The sequence below is a fragment of the Lepidothrix coronata genome, unplaced genomic scaffold, assembly GCF_001604755.1.
Source record: "Lepidothrix coronata isolate B3197 unplaced genomic scaffold, Lepidothrix_coronata-1.0 Scaffold251, whole genome shotgun sequence".
NCBI lineage: Eukaryota > Metazoa > Chordata > Aves > Passeriformes > Pipridae > Lepidothrix > Lepidothrix coronata.
In genome coordinates, this window is record NW_016690431.1 from 349,084 (window position 1) to 364,913 (window position 15,830).

The 15,830-nt window shown below is 36.6% G+C and overlaps 1 protein-coding gene across 4 annotated transcripts in view; it reads right to left on the bottom strand.

The window, feature by feature from the left end:
- Positions 1–15,830, bottom strand: part of CACNA2D1 (calcium voltage-gated channel auxiliary subunit alpha2delta 1) — a 379,624-nt gene that overhangs the window by 59,642 nt on the left and 304,152 nt on the right. For all 4 annotated transcript variants that reach the window (XM_017835197.1, XM_017835200.1, XM_017835199.1 and 1 more), the window contains exons 13-14: positions 3,055–3,133; positions 989–1,038 (exon numbers count right to left, since the gene is read on the bottom strand). In XM_017835197.1, the coding sequence (XP_017690686.1) occupies positions 989–1,038; positions 3,055–3,133 (129 nt within the window). The remainder of the gene's footprint in view (positions 1–988; positions 1,039–3,054; positions 3,134–15,830) is intronic.

Genomic DNA, 15,830 nt, shown 5'->3' on the forward strand with positions numbered 1-15,830 from the left:
TAGGGATACTTCTTGCCAGACACTATTTGGAAGACTTTAACAGAATCAAAGAACACTTACTCAAGCCAAAAAAAGGACTCTTATTTTCTGCCAAAAAATATCATGCCTGGCCTTGGAAGGACAAAGAACTGCCATGATATTTCTCTGCTGTTCTGGACATGTGAGTACATGGACTTTCAGACAACTGAAAAGAATACTTGCTCTTCTACACTGTTAGTTTGGATCCCATCAGGTCATGCCAGAGTCCTGTGCCCTTAGTTAACTACATGCATGTCTGTTAAAACATTCCTGCATTCTTTTTGAAGGGAAAAATGATGTCTCTTGCAGAGGTTGGATCCATCCAGGAACCCCTCCTATAAGCAGGATTGTAGCGTGTCTGCTCAGATGAGTTCAGAAACTCTAGCAGGGCTATACCCTCACCATCATCCACAGCCTTCTCCATGTGATACAAACCCTTTGGACCATGCTGTAAGTATGGCAGGAGGTGGACTATGAATGTCTAGTCACATTATAAAAAAATTACTGGTTTTGTAGAACTTCATAATAAAATTGCTGTCATGTCTCAGCGTCAAAGTTTGAGGGACTATGTAAGGCACAGGGAAAAACTGAGACACAGACATAGTCCTTTTGCAGAGGTCTGTAGGACACAGAACACTTCAGATGCTCTGTTGTGTGCACGTGGTCAGCCTCTTTAGAGGATGTTAACATGACAAGTATACATGCAGGCTGCTGTGGACCAGCTGGCCAGGGAAACAGGGACCACATTTTAAATGGGCTCACTGCAATCACTTAAAAGAAAAAATTAGAATACTTTAACAGAATAATCCCTCATATGTTGAGGAAAGCCTTATTTTTTTCTCTGTTTTTAATGTAGTGCAACTTAAAATTTAATTGATTCAAGCAGATGGGAAAAGAAAACATATTTAAGAACAGGAATTACTCCACTTCTGTGTATTAAAACTGACCTGGATTTGGCCAAAACACTTACCTGGGTGTTTATTCTTATGGCTCCAATAGACGGAATTTCATAATAATAACCTAAAGTTTGGAACAGAAATAATGTCATCTTACTATAATATTTTGCTAGTCTCTTAATCTTGAGGAATTTCATTTAGCTTGTAATTTCTAGTTTAATTTTTATTAGAATTATCATGTATGAATACTTTTCTAGTAGATGCCACCACAGTGCATGGCCACATATGATGGGTCACCATGCCATTCAAGACCAAGCTAGTTACTCTTAGGCAATGAGAGTATACAATGTGTTTCTTTTGTCTGTTTTGGTTAAGGCTAGACAAAGTACTGAGTTTGTACTCATGAAATCCCAGTTACTATGATGAGCAAGTATATTTAATGGTTATTTTAATATGCTCTGATAGCAACATAATTATATGCTGAATGCGTATAGGAATCCAAATATAGCTATGGTCTGCCACAAGAGTGAACTTGTAGTATAAAAATATAAGGTATTCTGTGGAAAGGATGAAAAAATCTAATGGGTATTACTTCTAACTAAACATGAGAAATGTCTTTATTCAGCTTTGATTCTATTATTTTTTTGTTTGAATTAGAAATATTGCCTATATGAACTAATAAGACTAAAGCCAAGCACTGAGATTTATCTTGAGACCAGGAAAATTTTAAGTCAAATTGGAAAGAAGGAGTAGAGGATTGGAGAGGTAAGAGTACTGAGCTTAGTCATTTCCTTTGCCCTACGCACAAACCTTTAATTAAGGAAAAATGAAATAAAACTGCTTCTTTGGATGTTGGAACAAATAATCACATCAATTTTGGAAGAAGATTATGATCATTTTTCCTCAATGGCATAGGTGGTTATGCTTTAAGCCAGCTGGTTCTCATTTGTTTTAAAACAATGGAGGTCACATGCACACAGTATTTTGAGATACAAAGATGTAAGGAAAAAAAAATCTGTTCAAAACACAAATGTCAATTTTCTGTAGTTATCTGACAATACAGTCTGCTCTTCATGAAGTTGCAGTATCTTCTGCAAAACTTGCTAGCATGCTGAGGGATTCATAAGGTTGTGATATGTGTAGTATTCATACAGGTTGTGGATTCTTCTATGTATCTTTTTTTCTGTATCTATACCTTTCTCTCATTTTCGATTATGTTATTCTTCTGCCTGAACATACCTTTATCTTCTTCCCCAGCAATCTTAATTTTCAAGACTCCATGTAATCTATCTCACCTCTAACCTCTTGCTTCTTACTGATTTGTAAAATACTTTAACATTTTCACTCAGGCTTGAAAATTGCTGTATTTAAAATATGAGCAAATATCGTTTGATAAATTATATATTTTCTATTTATCTGTATTTATATCTTATGCCTCATTCTATAGTTATATTGTAAGGTATTTGAGATATCTCTTTCTCACATTCTTAAAATATTTCTGAGAATATTTTTCATGTGGGAATTTCATGTAGAAATTCCATGTAGAAAGCATTTTACTTCCTTACTTTCACCTTTTTTACTTTTTTTCCCCTTTACATAAATCAGGATAAAAATAGAAAATGTAAGATGCTCTTAGAAGCTAAGAAATCACAGTAAGAATAATTTTGATATTTTCATTATAAAAGGGAAAAATATTCTAAGTAATCTGATCCGTTGTAAGTTTTGGAGAAAAACAGAAAGAAATCTAACCAGCCAACTAACCAAACAAAAACCCTTTTGTCCAGACCACTTAATTTAAAACAGCTTTGCTTAATTTCTTATCTGTCATCAGTTCCATCTTTTCATAGATGGCTATTATAACAAATATTCTCAAAAGTGAACAATAACATTTTATTAATATAAAAACTACTGTGGTAATTTTTGTACAACATGAAGTTTTAAATAAATTACTCAGAAATAAACATAGAGGCTTCTTTTTTATAGACATTTTTTCATATACGCATATACTTTTTGGAACTTTTATTAACGAATACATTAAATCTAAAAATCCACCTGAAAAATTTGCCACTTTTAGAGAATACTAAAGATATCACCTATCCAAAGATCTAGTGAAGATCAGTTTCAGAGAAGAACACAGTACCTTTATTTTCACAGGCCATCCACTGTATGGGTCCTTTGTCGTAATTATGTTGACCAACAGAAAATGTGAACACACGTACCTGTGCAAGTTAAAAACAATGCATACAACTTAACCATACATAATTTGTTAGCTCTGACTCTCAAGTTAATGATACTTGGATTTTTCTTACAAATGAACAGAAAAAGAAAACAGTGAACTTTCCAATTTTGTCACCATAATAGATATGAAAGACAAAAGATATAATAAATTACGCCATTTTATGTATTCCTATTATTTTGTTCATGAAGTAGAACTCAAGAAGAATGTTCTTTCATGAATCTTTCATACTTCAAAGTTCTTACATTAGTAATCGTTCATGAAATATTTAAATTCTTAGTTTTGTTTTTTTTTCTAAGGTGGTAATTATAACTTCTTAGGTTTTGTTAAATTAGTTGACATAATATTAGATGTTTACCAATGGATTGAAAAGAATATATGCATGGCAGTAGAATTCAAAGCAATGCAAACTAGGACTTTTTAGGATATAAAATAATTTCAGGAAAAAAAATATGAAATTTCCATATACTACAGAAACCAAATTCTCATTATGCTGAGACTTCAGTCTTTTTCATGTAAAACCACTAAATTACTTCAACAGATTTTCACAGAAGGGTTAAGTTTCTGATATTTTACTTTAAGCTCTTAATATTCATTTAAGTTATGTGTTTTATTAGCATAATTCTATTCCGTTTAGACAATGCAACTCCAATCTATCTCAGCAAGTGTAAGGAGTCATGGCTTCAGAGAGAATTCATCAAATTCTCTCCGAGTTTTGGACTGAGAACAGGCTTTTCAGTTGAAATTATTTTCCATGCAAATCTTTTAATTTGAATGAGAAAACTTTAAAACCAATCCTGGTATTACTGTATAAATATTAAAAATTCTACAAGACACATAGAAAAATTACAAATATTATGTTTCAGCTTCTAGCTGAATATTTTGCTCAGAATCTGAGTGTTTCTGTAAAAGCTGGAAAAATGTTTTGCCAACAGTTTTAATAAACTGTTTACTATATTCATGTCCCTCTGTCCAACGACCAGACTGCTTTTCCTTTTCAGCCATCTCTTTCTTTATGGGTCTTTACCTCTTCAATGTACAAATCACAGATCATGACATGAAATCAGAATACAAAATTCTTTCTATGGAACTTGAAGACTATGATTAAAATCAAAACATAGTACAATTAATTTGCATGCAGGCTGCAACTGAGTAATAAGGTAGTGTTTTCTTTAAATAATATTCACAATATAAAATTGCAAAGACTCCCTGTAAACTACTGATCATTGCTAAATTTTTTAATGACAACATATACAAATTTTCATCATACTATCCAGCATGTGTAACTAGTACCTAAACCTTCATTTCTCAAATAAGTAACAAAAGTTGTGTGACATAATGAGAGCTTAAGTATTAACAAAGAGCTGTAGGAATAGCTCTACATCATCCATCAGCAGCTAGAAAATGGTGAATATTAGACTTGACCCCTATATGCAAGGAGGGCAAACAAAGCTTTGTGCTAGATGTCATTTTTAATTAACAATATGTTTTGATTTGCTTTATCCATACAACCATTAAAGCAACTACTCTGCTGCACTGAATACTATTCAAGTGCTTGTTTTTTAGTTTAAGACTTCTCTGTATAGGGTCATTCCCCAGTAAAAAGTCAAGCCAATCACATTTCTGGTTACACAGACAGATATGGGAATGACTGTGCCTTAGTGATGGTAAAATTTTATTCTTGTAGTTCATATGGATTAAGACAGATGAAAACCATCTTCTATTACCTTGAAAATATCGGTATTGATAGTGCAAACATGAGTTCACCTGGAGTGTTTACATCTGATTTATTGTTTTAATATTATACAACATTTGCCATCCCCCATTTATGCTTGACTTCTCTTACAAACTGTCAGCTATAATTTTTCTAATGAAACTTTCTGCTACTATTCAATTAATATATTTTTTTTTCTGATTTGAATATCACGATAGTATTTTCTATTGGCACATCTCAGCTCACAAGGTATCTGCCTACCAAACCCCTGGGTTTTTTTGGACTCACACTGCTTCTAGTTTAGTGTGCACTAAATGCTTGATTCAGAATACATTCTCTTCAAAAACTATGGTAAAACCCACTGAAGCCCACTAGTCAGAGACTTTAGAGACCTGATATTTTTTTTGGTTTAAAAGTTACTAAAGCATGTGGGTTTTCTTTTGTGTGTATAAAACACATGAGTCAATTAGACTGGACTGTCTAGCATTTGATCTCAAATGTAAAAATGAAACACTGAATTGGATTCAAGTTGCGAAATGGTATGTAATTTAGGGAAAAGAAGCAGTGTGTTAAATCTGCAACAAATCTATAAAGAATTTAGAATTTAAATTATTGACAACAAGCAGGCGACAATATATCTGATTTACTGTTCCTTGGATAATTAACAGAGATAAAGAACTGCAATGAAAATTGGAGTTTTTAATTGTAACTTGGTTTGGCAAGAGGGTGGGATATTCAAGAGTATTCTTTTTCCTTTTGCCTCATCTGGAATTGAGTAGAATGACAGACCAGCTGGAAAAATGAGTCAGCAAGTCAAACTAAACAAGCCAATTTTAGCAAAAAAACCCCATGCTCTGTGCTAAAATTTTCTGCGACAGGACCCAGAGTCAGCCAAAATACTGAGATGCATCTGCCTATATGTTTTCCGTATAGACATCTCTCCAAAGAAGACAATGGACTGTTAAATTAAAAAAAAAAAAAGAAAAAAAAGTGGATTTAGTTTCTTTTAATAGGGAATTTATGACTAAGAATACTTGGAGTAACTAGATCAGACACAATGGGCATAAGCACCTCTCCCTTTGCCTGTCCTTTAAGCTTTGTTTCAACCAACTAAATGGATTTCTGAGTTGAAGCAAACTGCCAAGTAGTCTTTGATCCCAAGAAGTTGCTTTCCATCACCACTGAGGCCTGGTTATTTCTTCTCTTTACTTTGCAGCCTCTTATGTTCTGTGTAAACCACAGTTCCTGGGGTCCTTTTGCCATGGTGCTTCCTCTCCACCATCCACACTAGAGGACTGACATTTGTGTTTCCCAACCCCTTTCCTAGGGAAAGGGCAAGCAAGGTTCAAAAAGAATATTCTCCTCATAAAGAGAATATTCTCTTCATAAAGAATATTCTCTTCATAAAGAAACACAACTTTCAAAGCACTAAAAAACAATGGAACAATCAGAAAAACAAATAGAAGCTGTCACACTTTCTGATTTTCAATGAGACTGTTCAAAGTAAAGTACTTCTAGAAAACTTGTACTCTTAGAATTGAGAAGAACTGGAGATGGGCACCCACTCTGCCAACCCATTCAGATACGGTCTTCAAACTGCTCTGAAATATAAAAATCCTAATTTCTAACATAGGGAGTTCAAGTCCAGAGCTAATTCTCTGCATCTTCCTCACCGAAACTAATCTTGGAGAGAAAATAACAAAATCTTTTATTCTTTGTATTAATTATTTGCAGTATTGTATTGGGTCTGGCTGAGCTGGAGTTCACTTCCCCACAGTAGCCCTCACAGTGCTGTGGTTTGCATTGGCAGCTAGAAGGGTGATAACATACCAGTGTTTTGGCTATTGCTGACCACAGCACCAACACTGTAACACTTCATCCTCAATCAAGGGCAAGATCCTGGGAGGGGAAACCAAGTGGGCCAGCTGATCCAAGCTGACCAAAGGGATATTCCAGACCACATGACGTCAGCTCAGATATAAAAGCTAAGGCAAGGAGCACTAAGGCAGGCATTCATTGTCTCCAGTGGCTGCCTGCTGAGGAACCATTACGTGTGCTGTGAAGCCCTTCTTCTCTGAGGTGGTCAACCATCACTGCTGATGGGGAGCAGAGCATAAACCCTGCTATCTTTCACTTTGCTTTGCTTCTGCTTTAAATAAACTGCCTTATCCCAACCCACGAGTTGTTTTCCATCTTACTCTCTCCCCTGTCTGGCTGGGAAGGGAGCAGCTGGGTAGACACACGATGTCCAGCCAAGGTCAACCCACCACAAGTATATAGTAGAGGAATATTAACAAACTAAACAAGTGTAGAATTAATGTCAGGACATTCAGACAGTGAGTGGCACAGGCTGCCAGTGAGGTTGTAAAGTCTGCCTCCTTTGACATTTTAAAGACCAGACTAGATATGGCCCTGAGCAACTTGGTTTGATCTTCGACCTGACATTAGACTGGAGAGCTCTGGAGGTTACTTGCAATCTGACTTATCCTAGGACATCAAAGGAACAGATGCAAAAATCCAAATCTTAATCAGAGGAAGTGGTAGACAGAAAAGAATCCTACAAAAAATAGAGGAAGAATTACTGTATGGAAGAAAATATAATTGTCTAATTATAGAATTAATTTGTTATTTGTGTTTCTCCCTAGCAGAAGAAGATTTTAAGCACCGAGGTGAATAAAAAAGATTCTGACTACTGCAAATATTAAGGACAATGGCACTCAAGAGAGCTGTGAAGAAGATAAAAATGAAGTGATATCCATGAAAAGGCTGCTTTCCCTATAGATCTCAGTTGCTTTTTATCTGTTTTATTTCTTCATTTTGCTACTGGAATAAAATTAAGAAAGATTAAATTAGTTGCTTCCTTTGGGTAGATCATGTTATAAGTATTACAGAAAAATGAACAGCTTGAGTGAAGTTAATTCAAAGGGGTAACTAAGCACAAAGTACTTGCTGTTTAGGCTACTGCATGAGATGCTGGAAAGCAATGCCATGGAAAGGGACCTGGAGGTCCTGGTCGATGCAAGTTGAATATGAGTCAGCAGTGCCCTGGCAGCCAGGAGGGCCAACCATGTCCTGGGGGGCATCAGGCACAGCCTCACCAGGTGGTCAAGGGAGGGGATTGTCCTACTCCACTCTGCACTGGGACAGCCTCATCTGCACACAAATCTTGAAAATCGTGTGCAGTTTGGGGCACCAAGATATAAGAAAGATATTAGGCTACTAGAGAGAGTCCAAAGGAGGGCATTGAGGATTTTGAAGAGTCTGGAGGGGAAGCCTTATGAGGAGTGGCCAAGGTCACTTGGTCTGTTCAGCCCGGAGGAGACTGAGGGGAGACCTCATTGCAGCTACAACTTCCTCGGAAGGGGTAGAGGAGGAGCAGGCACTGATCTCTTCTCTGTGGTGACCAGTGACAGGACCCGAGGGAATGGCTTGAAGTTGTGTCAGGGGAGGTTTAGGTTGGATATTAGAAATAGGTTCTTCACCCAGAGGGTGGTTGGGCACTGGAACAGGCTCCCCAGGGAAGTGGTCACAGCACCAAGGCTGACAGAGCTCAAGAAGCATTTGGATGACACTCTCAGGCACATGATGTGATTCTTGGGGATGGTCCTGTGCAGGGCTAAGGGTTGGACTTGATGATCCTTGTGGGTCCCTTCCAGCTTGGCACATTCTGTGATTCTGTGATATATGTGTGGGCAATTTGGAATGAATCATAGAATCATTGAATCATTCGGGTTGGAAGGGACCTTAAAGATCATCTTGTTCCAACTCCCCTGCCATGGGCCTATGAGAGTGTGAGAAATGGCAAACTCTCAGCAAACAGCTCAGAGTGTATGAACATGCATATTTTTTGAGAGATAAATGCTACTGGAATGATAGAGCTCTCATAATCATTTGTGTGCAACTCTTCGTTTCTCTGTTCAGGAGAAGATTAACTGACCTTTGGAGATATATATGTCTCTTCTATCAGATATCAAGAGAGCTATACAATTAATTCACTCAACTAGATGTAGGCAAGATGAATCCTGTCATTTCACGTCTAGCATGTAAGAATAGCAAGACTGCATCTTTCTCTACCACTAAATAAACAAACTGACTGAGTAAAAAAACTGATCTCATCAAATCTTGCAACTTCAGTTTTTGTGACGATGGTATAATTTCAGAACATTTTACTCTGGCCTTTATAGCTGCAGGTGAAGATTCACAGATAATCTCTCTTACTTTAGACCAAGAAAAGCTGTGAAAAAAGGAATGAATAATTCAGTAATTCCAGCATGAGCCATGAAATTATTTTTCCCACTAATGTGCTTATAGTTTATCAGATATGAGGAAAATTTGTGGTTTATATTTAATATAATGAATATTCACTTCTGAAATAAAAAGACAATATAAGAAGTCTATTATTCTGAAAAAAAAAATTAAAACTGCTTTTCTGTATTCCATTATGCACTCTTTCTTCTAAATCCCTTGTAAGTATAGCCTGTAAACCACTTCATTGTTTTGGTGTTTTCTGCTGTAGGTCAGGGAAATGTTGTGTGGTTTTCAAGCTGCCACAGCTAAAACTGTGAATGCATTTCTTTCCTTACATCTTTACATCTGTGGTCAGAAATTTAAGATGATTTTGGATTCTGCTATGAGTTAACTGAGGCCAAAGGACATTTATGACTGATTTGAACAGAGAATACAACTTCAGAGGACAATCTGAAAATCCAGTATACTAATTAGGAAACCACCTAAGATTAGCCAATAGGGAACATCAAATACAGTTTCTCCTAAATTATGGCTCATAATCTGTCATGCTGAACTGCTCAGTTCAGGACTTCCAGGGATGCAGTCCTGAACCATCTGTGTTATAGCTATAAATGTAAAGCAACTTTTTTTTTTCCTAGGAAGCACAGGGAGAAGAGAAATAAAACCTCTGAGTTTAACAGCAGGGGCAAGAATCACAACATGTTCTAGAGAGCAGTTTTAGTATCCCTTAGGCTATTTTTACACATTACATAAAATGGGACATAAACTATTTTCTTTCTCAGGCCATCAGGGCAAGTGGCACAGCATGGCTCACATTCCTATGGCTACACTATAGGGCCATCCTCCCTCCCTGCCCACTCCCATATCAGGTCATCTCATTACAGAATTTTTTGGTAACAAGTCTTGCCTCATGTTAACCCTGCACTGAGCACAGACATTGCTAAAAGAGTAGATTGCCATAGGCCGGGAACCATACTGCTGGGTCTGTTAACAGTTAAAAGTATGGATAACTGTGGGCACTTCTCCAGCCTGCACCCTGGCCTTGGATCACTAATTTGAATGGATACAGCTGTCTGGTTTGCTCCTATGAGTAAAGCTGGTTTTCTTGTGACAGACTGAGCAAGGCTCACCCTTTTCAAAATTACTGGGACAGGGGTGCCTCTAGTCTTTTAAATGAGAGGTCAATGCTTATACAAAAGAGGGATGAATTCATGGTTCTCAGTTTGAGCACAATGATAACTTCCACTGCTTTTAATGCCAGGCTTTGGAAAGTTCAGAAGTTGGAGGTTCAGGTTTTTGTATGTAACTCTCAGACTGCCAATGCATTTTGCCCTTAATACAATTGGGAAAAAACAAAGATGACCTAAGCAGCAGGGTATGAAACCTAGTCAAGTGCTAAGGTTGTGAAGTTTGAAAGGTCTAGAACTCAGAATGCAGAATTCACAATTTTATGTCAAATTAGGAACTAAAAAGAATGGCATGATACACCAGCAGAAATGTATCAAGTTATATTTTTGACATTTATGGCTGCATTAGAATCTGCCTCTTGCTATGGGTACTCTCAAAAAATATGTGTAGACTTGGGGAAATGGGGAAGAAAAATCCACATTTTAAACAATAAAGAATTTAGCTCTCAAATATTTCAATGCAAAGACAATTTCAGGCTGAACATCTTTGAATTTATAGACATGAAGAAAGCATTAATTCATAAGATTTGACAATCCATTTGACACCACTCGAGTGTTTCCATAGCTGACTCTCTATATTATGATTGAGCAAGGCATTTAACAATGCAAGTGTCCCCTTGACACCAATGGAAAAATGCTTTAATTTTGGCACGTGTTTAAAGACAAATAGAGCAGGCCCTTGGAAATACGATTTTAGACATTTATCCACATTAAATTATTTCTCCCAGACTGTCCATGTGTATGTACAATCTTCCCTATCATTAATATCTTTCATTCACTGCTATTCAACCTCAAACTTCAAGCTGCAATGCTAGCTTATTAATTCACAGTCTAATTACAGTCTGTGTAATTATAGCCTAATAACAAAAAGAAATAATGATACTCCAAAAATTAGCTCATATTACAATCTAATGTTAATCCTTCTTCTATCTTAAAATATAAATGATGTTTGTTATGTATCAGGAGATTATTGGAGAATCTCACTTGCTCTGGATATGATTCTATACTGATAATATGGGCCCAAAACCATTTAATAGTCTCAGCATATTGGGAAAATAGGATCAAGAATTCTGATGTACGGTGTAGTTATATGCAATTATTCTAGGAGAGGAATTAACACATTGAGAATTACACCTGAACTCTTCACAACACATGCATACAATGAAACGTGCATGTTCATGGAAGAAGTCTTTAAAGTGAATGCCATGAATCCATGAAATGCAGTTCTGCAAACTGCAAATGGTTTCAAAAATTACAGAAGGTGTTTTTTCTTTTTCTTGCTTGTTTAGTTCTCTCACAAAGAAAACACATTTTCATGAAAATGGAGATATTTTCTACTGCAGACTAATGGTCAAAACACCACCACAGTTATATTGAAAAATTTCAGAATTAACACTCTCACAGAACTAAAAAAAATACTAATTCAGTCACACTGTTCTACAACTTCTTAGTGCCACCTTGTGGAACCACAGCACCTCATTTCTTACAGAAGGTCTGTCCTGTGGTGCCCCTTCTTTTGCTGTCCTACGGCTACAAGTATGGAGGTATAAATATCCTCCTGACACCTACTAATCTACCACTGTTGAACGGATTATAATTAGATAGAAGAGACCACTAACTAAAGAGATCCTTTAGTTCTTTACCTAGTTTAAACATAATCTTTGATGGGCCACAAGTGTCACAGAAGCACAAAAACAACTTTGTATGCTTGCAGTAACTTTGATGAGGAGACTGTGTTCTTTTTACTGCACTATCTCCTCAAATAAGGTGAAGTTTTTGATCTCAACAATTTCCAGGTGTAGGAATAAATCAGCTCTGTTTTATTAGTTTTTTATAACATTAGCCTCAAGACTCACTCATCTCACTCACTCATGGCTGGGCTTCGCGAACGAAGATTTGGGAAGGCTCTATCCACATTTGTTACAGGCACGTTGGTGACTTATGAGGCCAAGAACAGTGATAAGAAAGAGAAAGGCTGTACTTTCAAAAACACCAGCAAGACTTCTCATTGATGTGCTCGAATTTAAGTTTGAGGGTCAATTTGCCTGTGTCGAACTCACCAAAAACTGGGCTTTGGTCCACTCTCCAGCCCGAAGAGCAATTGTATCAGCAGAGCCCACACACCTGCACACAAGCCAAACCATTGCTCTTTCCCTCTCACCCTTTCTTTCCTACCCCAGGAGCAGTCCCAGCACCTTGTCTGGGAGTGTGCCAGCTGGCAGAGGCTGAAAACCTCCAACCTCCTGAGTTAAGCCCTTTACAGGTTTTAACTCAGTCAAAACCTATAAATATTTTTTGGCTGTATTTTGAGCTTAAAGGCTGTGGACACACTGGTTGCTTCTCCTGTGATTTCCACTAGAAGAGCTGTCCTCAGCAGACCACCCCACCCCTGTACAGCACTCAGTTGCATCACGTGATTTTCTAGCCACTCATTCTGTCTCCCAGTCTTCAGATGAAGAGCATACACTGTCCTCTTTTTAACAATTCAGCAGTGGAATATTTTACTTTGATTACCCATGTTCTATTTACTCAGTTGATCTGTTTGCTTCTTTGGTGAAGGTAATAACAATTTTTTTCTGCTGAAATGAAAAACAATTTAATTCCTCCTTTCTCTAAACTGCTTCTCCCTGACAGTAAGCATTTAGCATTCCCTCAAGGAAACAGTTTCTTTCTGAGAATTCCTTGTAAATTTGGTGGTCCATATCAAGAAACAGACAGAGGAGTTGACAAATTAATTCCCACTGCACTCTAGATTAAAAGCATTTTAGGCATTTCTTTGATAGTCAAAACAACATTTGGAGGCAGATGAGCAGCTGGAAAGGACTGGATTAATTAGAGAGATATTTACAGTTCACATTGTGACACTAAGCCTCCTTCTTTTCTTTCTTTTTTTCATTGGCCTTGTAAATCCCAGGGAAGAAATATTACAAATACCAGCTACAGATTTAAAGGAATACTTAAATATGCCAATGAATATTTCAAACACTAATTTTAATCAGGTACTCTGACTTTTTTTCCCCCTTGCAAATAATCTTGTATATTTACTCTCTCAATTTTTTGTCTCATTTATTCAGTCCTTGTACAGCATGGAAAAATGACTGAAATTTAACAGTTGCAAATGCCAAACAGTTGTATTAGAAGAGGGAAAAGGACAGGGGGTAAAAGGAAGGACCTTCAGAAAGCAGTCGAACTCATTTACAGGAAATCTTCCTCTCTGGAATTATCAGTTATCCAAATTTCATGTCTAATTTTATAACGGGCTGATCTTCACAGGAACATAAAAATTCTAAACAAAAATTATTTAGTGAGCTTTAAAAAGGGCATGCCACGTAAACAAGTGAAGGGACTGCCTATGCTCACATGCTGTTTCTCGGAGACTGATCTGGTAACAGAATGGTATATTCAGACTACCTTAGAAGAGGGAGATTTAGGTATGAAAATGCTGCAGGTTTGGTTCCCTTTCCCTATTTTAGGGAGAAAAAGCTACTGCATACTTATGGAAACTCAGCACTGCCATATAGGACTGTGCTGAGGGCAGCCTGACCTTGCCTTTACTTGCAGGTAAGACGTGCCACTGCTGACACAAGCAGGCAGTGACGACGCCTGCTGTCAGCGACTGGCAAGTGCCCAAGCATGGCTGAGAGACCCAGGCTCATGTGCAACCATGGAACAGAGAGTGTCCTTCACAGTTAGTGATTAATGCAACCAGTGTGCATGTTCACTCACTGTCCCTCCTGACGAACTGCGCCTGAAATCTCAGGATTGCCTATGAGAAGCACTGAATATATACAGACTGCTGCCACCCATCCTGAGGACATCAAATTAATCGTGGCACAGTCACTCCTGTACTGAATGATATGCATTTTTATTTCTTTTCTAATCAGCTAAATAAATTAAATTTAAAAAAAAAAAAAAAAGGAAATCCCAAGGAAACCAAAAGAAAAAAACCCTTGAGGTGTGTCTATAGCCTTCATGTGTTGAACAGTTTGTACCAGAGTTCTTAGTCAATTTAGGTCTAAATTCTCTATTCACAACGGCTGAAACAGAAGAGCAAAGAAAATGTACTCCAGTTAAACCATACTTTAGGTTACGAAGTTTTCAGTCTACATTGTGATATAAATGAATTTTAATCATCTTTGATAAAGTCTGTCTTTCTAGTGAAAAAGCAAGGAAAAAAAGGGCTTCAGCCTTAATTATAAATATGCTTCTTACAGAGACATTTATTGTAGACAAAATATTGCCTTAGAGGGTTTTGGGTTTGTCTTTTTTTTTGTTCTCAAATGATATAGCATCTACAGACTAACTTTGCAACAAAAAGTATTGAGGTTATTGGTTTTCCTGTCTATATCTAGGATTGAGAATACAGTATGGTCAGACTGCATTATACAATTCAAAGTGATAGTTTCAAAAAATCATTTGTAAATAAAACAAATTCTTTCCTGCTTAAAAAAAAATCCATTTAAATAAAGTTAGAATAATTAAAAAAAATACATTTGCAGCTGGCATTCCAGGTTCTTCGGACATTATTGATTAGATGGGGTTTTTTTGCACATGATTTAGGATAAGATTATGAAGCACAGAATTCCCATCTAAACCTCAGCAAACATTGAATACATTATTTTGAATTTGATACAAGGCTAACATGAATATGAGTTCGACTGGAATTACTGGTTTCAAATAGAATCTGAATATAGAAACAGAGGAATGGAGATAGAGAATAGGATAAGAATTCAAAGACTGCATATGGAGACTGATTCTCTTGTGGTTTTTTTTTCTCTATTTTTTAAGGAATAAAACCTATAAAAATGTTTGTGAAAACTTCAATAGAAAATAATTAGAAGCTCATACTTCAATGTCATTTTCCCTAACCATGCAATTACAAGATTGCAAAGTCAGTTTCTCGTTCTTCTATTAAAGACAATCTATTCTTACAGCACACACACTACTGCATATTAAATTCTTTCCTGTATAGTGCAAAAGATAAAGAATGTGACTGATTTCCTGGAGATATGACTGAGCAGGTTTTAGCCTTTTCATTGAGACTAATCAGGATTTTGAATCTAAGTCACTTTCTAAGTAGAGGTTGGGGTATTTTCTGTTTGTTTCTCACCAGTATACTTATCCTTGTTTGAAAGATGATGTTTTTTCTTCCTCTTTTTCAAAACTGAAATATCTTTTTTTTGCAAAATGCTTTAGAAAAAGACTAAGTTACATTTATAGTTCTTACTCTCGATAAGATTTCTCAGAGTTCCTCTATCTTATGCACTGATGTTCTCTTAAAAAGCAACCCTTCCTTACAATGTCTGCAGCAATCTTTAATACTTGAAGATGCACAGGGTTTCTACTTGCCTTGGTGAAATTTACAGTTCACCGTCACTGGCACTCTCACCGCCCATTCATATTCCTTTTCTATGTTATGCTTCTTGCATGTATAAACACATATTTCTTGCTATGTGAATGGACTGTAACTTTGTTTCCTGAAATTTTTATTTCCTTCTTAACCTGTCATCTGTTTAGGCTGCAGCATGCAT